Genomic DNA, 10282 nt, shown 5'->3' with positions numbered 1-10282 from the left:
AACCTCCCCTTCCGAATTGGATAAGAGAATCCCTACCAACCATGACTAACCCCCTCCGAACTTTAGCACGGTTTTGTACTACAAATCGGACCACCATACCCCCTCCTTATATTATGTACAAACTTTCCTTTCTTTCTAACTTTTAATATACTTCTGCTTTTCATAAAAAAAAAAACCATGACTACGAGACTAATAAGAAGTCCAAACCCAAGCTTCAGATTATAAGACAGAGTCAACAGTTGGGTATGTGCTTCATGAAGATAATGCAAGCTTAACGTTCTAAGAGGGTATACTCTGCTTTACAGCAAGAAGATCTCAGTACAAGTTAGGTATGGTTCTTTGATCTCAGTACAAGTTGGGTTGGGTTGGCCCTGATTGACTCTGATTTTTGCGAGGGCCTGGTTGGTCCTAATTGGCTACTCTCATGTGATTGGGTATTGGTTTGTTTCATACTCAATTGACTATTAGACTTTTCTTTGGATTAAAAAATTTAATCTAATCTTAATATTTTAAATATTTTTGTTTAATAGATAATTAATCTTTTTTATGATAAACCAATAGAAAATTAGATACTAAATAAAAATTGCAAAATATAATCAATAAATTGTAAAGCATAACCTAACACAGGGACAGGCCGGGCCGGACTGGGCTTAGCCCAAGGCCTCAACTCTGGCCCAGCCCGACCCTGACCCCGGGCCTGAAAATTTCAACCCTAACCTGCCCTCAGGGTTGAAAAATCCAGCCCATGCTTTGTTCAGGCATAGGGGCGGGCTCGGGCCGACAGGGCCAAACTTACAACCCTACTACTATTGATGGGTTTAAAAGATATTTGGTGTGGATTGTAAACGTACTCCTATGAAACAATGCATTTGTGCAAACAGAAGTTATTAAGATGCTTGACTGTAGGAATCAAACTTGATTTAGTTTTTATGTGCAATACTTATGTTGATTAGTTTAGAATTAACTATAGCAAGAACTGATTAATACTTTATGCTTGAACATGGAATCTTGGAGTGCTCCAAATTGTACAGCAAAGGCATTTTGCTCTTGTGGTTCTATCTATTTAGGAACCAGAAGGGAATGCAAGATGTTGTGAATCAGAAATACAAAACAGGAACTTGTCATCCCGATTGAGCTCTCAACTATTTCTAAACATTGGGGAAGCAGTTGTAACAGTTTGTTCTAATAAATTAGTAGGGACTAGTTGTTCCATAAACATTAGAGATGCAAATCTCATAGAATGTCAAAACTCCACATATCTCACTTAATGCACATTCATTTGAATCGCAGACTTGGTCATATGATCTCTGAAGCCATTGTATATAAGGCTTTGAGCTTTGTATTTCTCTTCTCAAAGGTATATTATATGATGGACTTTTTTTAGGCTACAGGATAACAGTCATGTAAGTTAACAGAAGTCCATCAACTCATCCTTTAATCGGTCAATTGGATTCCTTGATGTTCACATTTTGTTGGTGTTGGTTTTGCAAGGTTGAACGAAGAAGCTACCATCATCCTCCACTCTATTATGGGTGTACCCAGTGCACTAGGCTCCCACCACTTATATCACCAAAATATATTCAAAATATAGAGAAACATCTCAAGCAAACTCTACTATTATGGGTCTTTAGCTCAAATTGGTAGAGCACTTGGAACAAGACAATATCTCAATCATGTTCCAAAGGGATGGTGGTTTGAATCCATTAATATCCTTTTGATTCAACCGTTCATAGCCAAGTCAGTTGAGATAATCATGTATAAGTAAGTGCAAATGACAATTGCACACAATGGAAACAACAATGATTCTTATCACCTTAGCAACACTTGCATGACTGGAACTCAACATCTTATGTGTTAGTGTGGCCATGGGAGGATGTTATTATAATTGGATAATGGTTAATAGCATTTTTTGCAAATAGTAGAGAGGTTAAAAACTTGAAGAATGGCATTTCGTAATTATTAGCGTAGGAATTGAAATGATTCTACCAGGGTCATACCAAGCACTGATTCTGTTTTGAATCTAATCCGAAATCAATTCTAGAAAAATTTACCAAGCAATGATTTTGCTCCAAAATTCATGGAATCAAAAAAACAAAAAACAAAAAATCCACTCAGAATCAAGGACTGCCCCTAATTTATCACTTTTCTAGGAAGGGTGAGCTGACTACTTAAAATAGCAGCTACAATTTTTTACTTCCTCTACTCACACCTAGTAGCTACTTCCTTTTGTCAAGACCTCTATATAAGAATAAGGAGACTGTTCTCTGTGCCGGGGCACAGGCTACACCCAGACACATAGGGATAGGCACAATGACCACCTTGCCCCCCTGAATGGCAGACCCATATTTCTGGGCGCAGCAGATATATTGAGGCTTTGATCAGAATATCTCTAGGTCTCTTCCCTTTTTGATTTATTGTCTCAATTACTAGTAGCTCCTTCTAGTCAGATCCTGATAAGCCTTTCTTTCTTGGGGTTTTCTCTATCACTTGTTATTTCTTATGTCAAATGAAAAATCAATGTTTGTTGTCAGGCAATACACCCAAACCCTAAATGGTGATGTCCAATACCTCTAGATGGATAGTTGAACTTAAGCTTCTTATTGTTCCTTTGTGTTGCACCGGAACTTCGCCAGCATTGCTAAATCCAAAGGGGTCCAACCGATTACCTTGACCTTCCGAAGCCTGGTTGTGCTACTATAGTATGTGATGGCAATTTTCTTCTCACTGAATCATGCCAGATTAAGGTTTTACAAGGAGTGCACAAGAAGCCGAGGAAGGAGGATTCCTCCAGGGATTGTAAAATGCTCAAATCATTAAATGTCAACATTTGGATTGCTTGTGCTGTATTGATAGAATTAGTGAAGACTCAAATCAATAGCCATGGGAGGTTCTCAGTGTTTTTGGATACCAAATCTACTCTCAGAAGTTTTTTCAATGTTTTTCACTAAGAAGATGGGCAGATGTTATATTGAACCTGCTCATCAACTTCTTTGTGTACTAAATGTAAGCTGGATATATCTGATCATATAACTGACTTCTTAAAGTTCTAATGCATGTTTGTTTTATTAGTTTTAAAAAAAACAAAAAAACCAGCCATTACAGTTGTTGATCCTTCTAAAATTTTCGCCACTGCAATTCCTTTGTTCATGGCTAAAGCAATAGACTTCCCTGACTCTTCCCCATACTTTGCCATTTGAATGTATTGTATATACCAGTATTGCACTTACCCTAGTGAATCTTAATACCAAGATCAGGTTCTGACCTCCCATTTGGTTCTTCCATGAGAATTATATGGTCTAATCAAGTTGCAATGGCATACACTGAAACCAAAATACTATGGAATCAAATGGTTCTGATCTGGAATCAAACACAACTTACAGAGATTTGCAAATCATATAATTTGATATGAAGACAGTTCATCAACTTTGAGTAGAGGACCTGGAAGCCTGAACAGTCCAGGTCACTCATGGGATTGACATCACAGTAACCACAGTGATGATTGCCTCAATCAACAATCCGAACAAGCATGGGAACTATAATGCCTCACTTGGCATTCAAGAAGTACCTGAACTTGAAACTTATATGTTCAAGGAACAAGGCTTAATGTCCCCAGCAGATGAGGCCAAGAAAATACGCTTAGTGCCTTCACCCTCTAAACATCTCATCTAAAATGGCAGATTATTTGATCCAAAGGAGATATTATATATCTTCTACCACATAATATAAGACCACCCAAGGAGCTCAAATCCCTTTCCGAAATAGGATTATCTCTGCTGAACCATCAATCCCAATAGAAATTTGGGCAAATATATATCTTTAAATAGTTAATAACTGGTTCAAACACAAGAACCCACGGATTCTTCAACTCCCCTCTGAAATAGGGTGATCTTCAAACCTTCAAAAGAAAAAACTGGGCTAATCCCACTCTGAATGTCAAATGACTGCAGCTCCAAGAGAATCTTAAAAACGGACCTTGACACATAACATGATATGGTGGAGAAACAAGAATGTCTAAAGGGTCAAAGCCAAATCCCAAAATTGGGTGATCACCTCCCAATACCAGTTGATTCAATGTTAGAACCAACAAATAAAAGTTCTCCATACACAACACTGTGCCCTGAAAACCAAAATCTAAGACATGGTGACAGCCTTTTTATACCTAATCAACCCATTTAACAACTTCAGGATGGTGCCTCTGCCAAGAGAATCCAGATCTACCCTTAATAATTTGAAAGCCAGTGCTGAACCACAAACCCTAAATTTGAAACCGTAATTGCTCCTCACCAGAACAGAACAGAGCAGAAAAAAAAATAGCTAAAAGTAATTTTCCTTCCTCCCTTAAAACCATAATGCAAATTATGAAACAGACTCATCTTCAAAATGCAAATCTAGAAACATAGCTACTGTCACAACAATCAGAACAAGGCAAACATATAAAAACCAGAGAGAGAAAATAAAACCCTTAAAAAACATATAGTAGCATTTTCCAATGGTAGTGAAACTTACCAAAATTATAATCTGCAAGGCTTAATGACATCCCTCGTTACCGAATTAACATATCTAAAATTATCTCTCCATCTTAAAATCAAAAACAAAAAATCCCATTGAACAGAACCAGTAAAAAAACTACGAATCAATATTTCCGTGCAGGCCCACCTGCGTAGCCACCGCCCCTACCGTAACCGGTTTGAGGAGCACCAGCTGGATCGGCTTGCTTGATGACGCCAGGAAGGTCAGCCATACCGAGGGCAGCAAGCATCTCTATGGTCTCCTTATCGACCTCAATAGCATCAGTCTTAATGGCGGACTCATCAGGTACAAAATCCATTCTACGCTCACGTTCTTCTTCCTGGAGCTTCAGAGAGATTCCACGAACTGGGCCTCTCTGGATTCGCTTCATGAGATGAGTAGAGAAACCAGCGATCTTGTTGCGAAGACGCTTCGAAGGGATGATGGCTACTTCTTCCAAGACCTTCTTGTTGGTGTGGAAATCAAGGGTCATTCGAGAGTAGTACCTCTCGATTACCTGACGAGAGGATTTCTTCACCGTCTTGGTGCGAACTCGTCCCATGTTGGTAGCCGCCTCTGTTGCACAGAAGGAAACGACGGAAGGAGTTGGGGGAGGATAGCTAACTGAAACTCAGCAAAATACAATGAGAGTTAGGGTTTCCTTTTTCTTCATTATAAATAACACTATTATAAATAATAAAATTTCTTTGTAACCATGTTGGTTACAACAGATTTTGTAACGACTTATTTTTCCCTTCTCCACAAAGTAATACAATGTTTTAAAATAGGGTCAATTTGGTAATTGGACTTGAAATTTGGGACCATTCGACTCAATCAGAATCTCAACAGATTTCAGCGATTAAGCCCTCAGAAAGCCATTAGGACTCTGGGAGGGTGGGAGTCTATTCGATCAAACAATATTGAGTTAGGGAGTTGGACTAGGTTTCTTATTCTACCCTCTAGATTCAAAATAGGGATCCATTTAGATAAGAATCGAATTTATAAGGTAAGTAGGTTTCAAATTTGTTTTACATCCACTACTTATCCATTTTAAAAATATTTAATCAATTCTCTTATAAAAAACAAATGATTTACCCAATTCCCTTGGTTAATACTAATGCCACATAAGAATAAAATAGTAGTAAACTTTCAAAACTGTCCCAATTTTATTTAAGTATTTTAAAAACCGTGAAATTGGATGATAGTGCACCTTAATTGTAGGAGTTAAAATCAAAACTCCTATTATCCCCTCCCAAAAATAGAAACGTACTTTAAAAACACAAAAAAAAAAAAAAAAAACAAAGGTTCACCCACCATCCTAGGATTCACAAACCCTTCCTAGGGTTTTAGTATATTTCAAAATACCATCCTCGATTAGGCGGTTTGGTTCGGGTTCAGTTCAATTTTTTGGGTTTCGGTGTGAGTTGCAGGGAAATCGAAACTGAACCAATAAGCACTTTTCGGTTTCGGCTCTATTTCGGTTTCGATTCGGCTGGAATTGGGTTCGGCTCGTTTTGTGATATCGGTTTCAATTCAGTTTGTTTGGCTTGAAACCCAGGTATAGGCTAGCTTTGGGTAGGGATTGGGTATATTTTTTAGGGTTTGTGGATTGTTTTTAGTGTTCGGTTCAGTTCGGGTTCAGTCCTATCGGGTGAGCCAATTGATGGCCCATCGGTTTAGCCCAAACCGAGCAGAAATCGAACTATGCTTTAACCCGTATATCGAAGCCGAATCGATAAGGCCTCGGTTCAGTTTGGATCGGGCTCGATAGGGTCAGTCGGGTCGGTTTTACCGGTTCGATTAAGGTTTTGACACCCTCATGATACCTATTCCCTCCCTCTCCTGCCCCGTGAAGAGATCCCATTTACCCTGGGTACAAGGAAACTCGATCAAAAAAAAAAAAAAACCAATAGTGAGAGAAACAATAAATAATAATAATAAAACAAGTAAAGAAAATTGGGTCACTTTCCTCCTACTTTTCCATAGTGGTTTAAAACAGATTTTTTGGACAATTTTAGAAGTTTACTGCTACTTCATTCTTGTGTGGCATTAATACTAACCAACTTTAGGGATTGAGTAAATCTTTTCAAAATGGGTAAGTAATGGATGTAAAACAAATTTGAAACCTACTTATCTTGTAATTTCTGTTTTTATCTAGTAGATATAAGAAATTGTCCCTTTAAAATATGGGCATGCAGCATGGCGTGTACCTGCGACTAGACACGCGACAGAAATGACTGGTCATTTTGTGTGCAACTGTGTCTGGTCCAGGTACACATCGCATTACGCGCCTAGTTATCATTCCCTTTCCCTTAAAATATATAAGGGAAAATGTTCTCTGTGGAGAGGGAGCAGGCACGCCAAAAACTGTGGGGGCAAAATGACCGCCTTGCCCCTAATGAAAGGTAGAAACCCTACCCCCAAGATGCCAGTGTGCACTCTTATTGGTTGTCGTGCACTTGTGGCCCATGTGCTCCCTCACAGAGAACACTCCCTCAATATTTAACCCAACATAAAAAATGTGAAATTACTTCATATACCCATATATTGAAATTGAAATCAACTAATTTTTAAGGGCATATAAATGATATAATGTTTGGTTACAAAGTATGCTTGTAAGGTATGTTTGTTTACAAAGAGACACACCCATTATAAATAGTCGGAATTTGGCAAATGGTTGGAATGTTTAAACCGGACCGTGCCCAGCCCCCTCTCTAATCATGATTAATCCACAATCCTATATTAGTTAAGGGTGTCAAACAAGTATTTTTATCTGCTCCATTTCCTGCCCACTCCATTTCTCCAAGTTCCTCTAATAGAGGGGGGTGGACCCTACCCGGGCAGTGTGTTCGGACAGGGGTAGGGTGGTCATTTCTGCCCCTCCTCTATTAGAAGAACTTGGGGAAATGGACCAGCCCAGGAAATGGACCAGAGATAGGTCCGTCAAACAATCAGATTACTCCAGTTTTATAAAAGTCAAATCGAGACTCAGCTATTGTATGATCGATTTCAATCCGTTATTGATCCCTTATCAATCTAGTATCCGTTTTTCATATAAAAAAATGGGCAAGAGATCTCTACTTGGTCACATGGTCTCTACACAAGCGTCTGGCCCAATAGGTGAGCATGTCTAGGTATCTACCCAGGGGCAGACGCATCATCTCATAGTACCCTGAGAGAGGGCATAGGAAACACCACCAAGTAGAGATCTTTTTCCCTGAAAAAATTTAAAAAAACATATTGGTCAGCTGGTTTCAATCGTTCGGGTCTCATTTTTGACACCTCTAATATTAGTTTTCGAGAAACCTGCTCCTCCCCCCCCCCCTCCCCCCCCACAAAAAAAAATTTATCCTCTCAGGTTCCTTGCCCAGTACAGTTCTCTAGTACCTCTAATAAGAGGGAGGTGGACCCCACCCAGGCAGTGTGTTTGGGCAGGGGATAAGGTGGTCATTTTTGCCCCTTATGAAAGGAACCATTCGAACTGCCTCCCCCCCGCTTCACAATAACCAAAAAAAAATTTCTATGATCCCCATGTATAGTTGCATTTTCCAATTAAGAGCCTAATGATTTTGGCAAATTGATCGTTTGATAAATTTTAGATATTTTCTAAAAGTCACCTATCAAATTTGGTGGTGTGAGAATAGTGAAAATCCACTTCCAAAGATAAAGATTCTTAAATTTTCAAAAAAAAAACATTACCTCTTTGAGAATAGAGTAAACAAATAGGGAGTTAATTATTAATTAAGGTCTAAGACCCATAAAACAAACAAATGGTTCTAAGAGTATTTCAATGGAAACCGGTTCAATCAAGTCTGGAGTTTCTGTCATGTTGCAATCTGGAGAAGGTGTTAAGCATCCTGGTCCACCTGGTTAAACCGATCTTTCTATTATTTAATCAAATATAATATAAAAAGACAAACAATAAAATAAAATACTAAGAAAAATAAAGAAATTAAATGCAAGGCTCGAGTTAGAAACAGATACTCGAGGTAGCTGGCTACAAAACAGAGATTAATTTACAAGATCTAACACAATCAAATAAAAAATTATGCAACATAATAAAGTAACCTAGACTATTGTTTGTCAATAAATACAAAGTAAAGAACCTAATTTATAAATACATGATATTACAATAATGTCACTGTATACAACAAGAAACCGTAGATCTTATAATAAGGAAAAATAAAATATTTTCAATATATGAATGCATAAAACAAGTAATTAATAAAGTAATTAAAAATGTAATAATAAAAAATATTACAGATTTTGGATGAAAATAAAAATAAAAAATGACCTAAATAACCCTACATGCAAAATCTAGTCCAATATACAAAATAAATTTACGAAAAATCAGGGGAAAATAACCTATTCTAACATCTTTAATAGTAAGCAACATATAATACTTCATGAAAATAAAAATATTTAAAAACTTTTGCATTAAAAATATCCTATTTTCCTAGAATGCAAATATGCATGGAAGAATGAAAATATAAAAAAGTAAAAAATGAAAAAAAAAAATTTATCAAAAAATAAACATGTCTAACATGCTAGAAATACATAAAAATAAATATACTATTGCTTTAAGGTTTAAAAAAAAAAAAAAAGACTCAAAAACTTACATAAAGTTATATATATAACATAAAAACGAAAAACCAGAATTCAAAAAAATTCCGAAATAAATATTTAAAACTAATGGAAAAATATGAATAAATTATGGATTGAATATAATTGTCTAGAAAGACTAATTAAAAGTATTAAAATAGGGACACTCTTCCTCGTTATTTTTTGATCCCCTAGAATTTGGTATAGTGTTTTAATTACAGATGAGAAATTATCTCTCTCCCACCATCATTTTAATATTAAAATTATTCAGATTTAATGAATATTGTATCGGAAATGGCCAAAAGAAGATCAATGGCCCAAAATAAGTGTGATGTGCCCAAATAAATGAGAGAAGAGACCAAATCACGAATTTTTATATATTTAAGTTATTTAGATGAGTTTAAAATCTTAAATAAGCTTATCTCATTTCTTTTGATGTGGTCAAGGCAAGATTAAAATATTCTTCAATTCCCTAAAAGTGCAGTGCGGTGCAGTTCAGGCTGAGAGCTCGACACGTGGAAGATGTTCAATCTAATGGTGTCAAGCTCGATTGACCCAGTTTTTATTTTTCTTTCTTCTTGAGCTCGACACCGTTCGATTGAACATCTTCCACATTCCAAACTTTTAGCCCCAAACTACATCACACTGCACTTTTAGAGAATTAGAGAGGATTTTTTTCTGGCCAGGGCTTTAAATTAGCCAAAAAGGACACATTTAAGAGTCCACTTAGCTAGAATGACTCTCGCAACATCATTGAGACTCCATTCTTTTTATGTTAGAAAGTTAGACGTAGAAAAACATGAAAATTATATACTATGACCATAATTTTCACACAAATAAATGGATCAAAAATCAATGAAAAGTGACAGTATTGTTATGGCCATGGTTTGAGAAAACTAGGTACTTCAACTTTAAAATAATCATATATTCTCATTTTCATGATTCTTAATCCGTTAAAAAAAATTATCTTGAGTATTTTTTAATGGAATGAAGTTAAGAAACCATTTTAGCTGAAAAATGTTGGAAATTCTAATTTAAAAGTGGATCCCACAAGGCTAAAATGAAATCTTTTATAAAATTATGAAAAATTGAAGCTAGTTTCAAACCATTTTCAAATACAAGGATTTTAATGATGAAAAAAAAAATATAATTATGAAGTTTAAAGTAATTT

At 36.4% G+C, this 10282-nt stretch overlaps 1 protein-coding gene across 1 annotated transcript; it reads right to left on the bottom strand.

The window, feature by feature from the left end:
• Positions 1–4609: 4609 nt before the first annotated feature.
• LOC122671934 (40S ribosomal protein S17-like) lies at positions 4610–5149 on the bottom strand. Its single transcript, XM_043869423.1, has one exon. The coding sequence runs from the start codon at positions 5069–5071 to the stop codon at positions 4634–4636; it is 438 nt and encodes a 145-aa protein (XP_043725358.1). The 5' UTR covers positions 5072–5149; the 3' UTR covers positions 4610–4633.
• Positions 5150–10282: the final 5133 nt, after the last annotated feature.

Source organism: Telopea speciosissima, chromosome 8, assembly GCF_018873765.1.
Source record: "Telopea speciosissima isolate NSW1024214 ecotype Mountain lineage chromosome 8, Tspe_v1, whole genome shotgun sequence".
Classification (NCBI taxonomy): domain Eukaryota; kingdom Viridiplantae; phylum Streptophyta; class Magnoliopsida; order Proteales; family Proteaceae; genus Telopea; species Telopea speciosissima.
The sequence above is the reverse complement of the archived record's forward strand: the minus strand, read 5'-3'. Positions and strand labels throughout refer to the sequence as shown.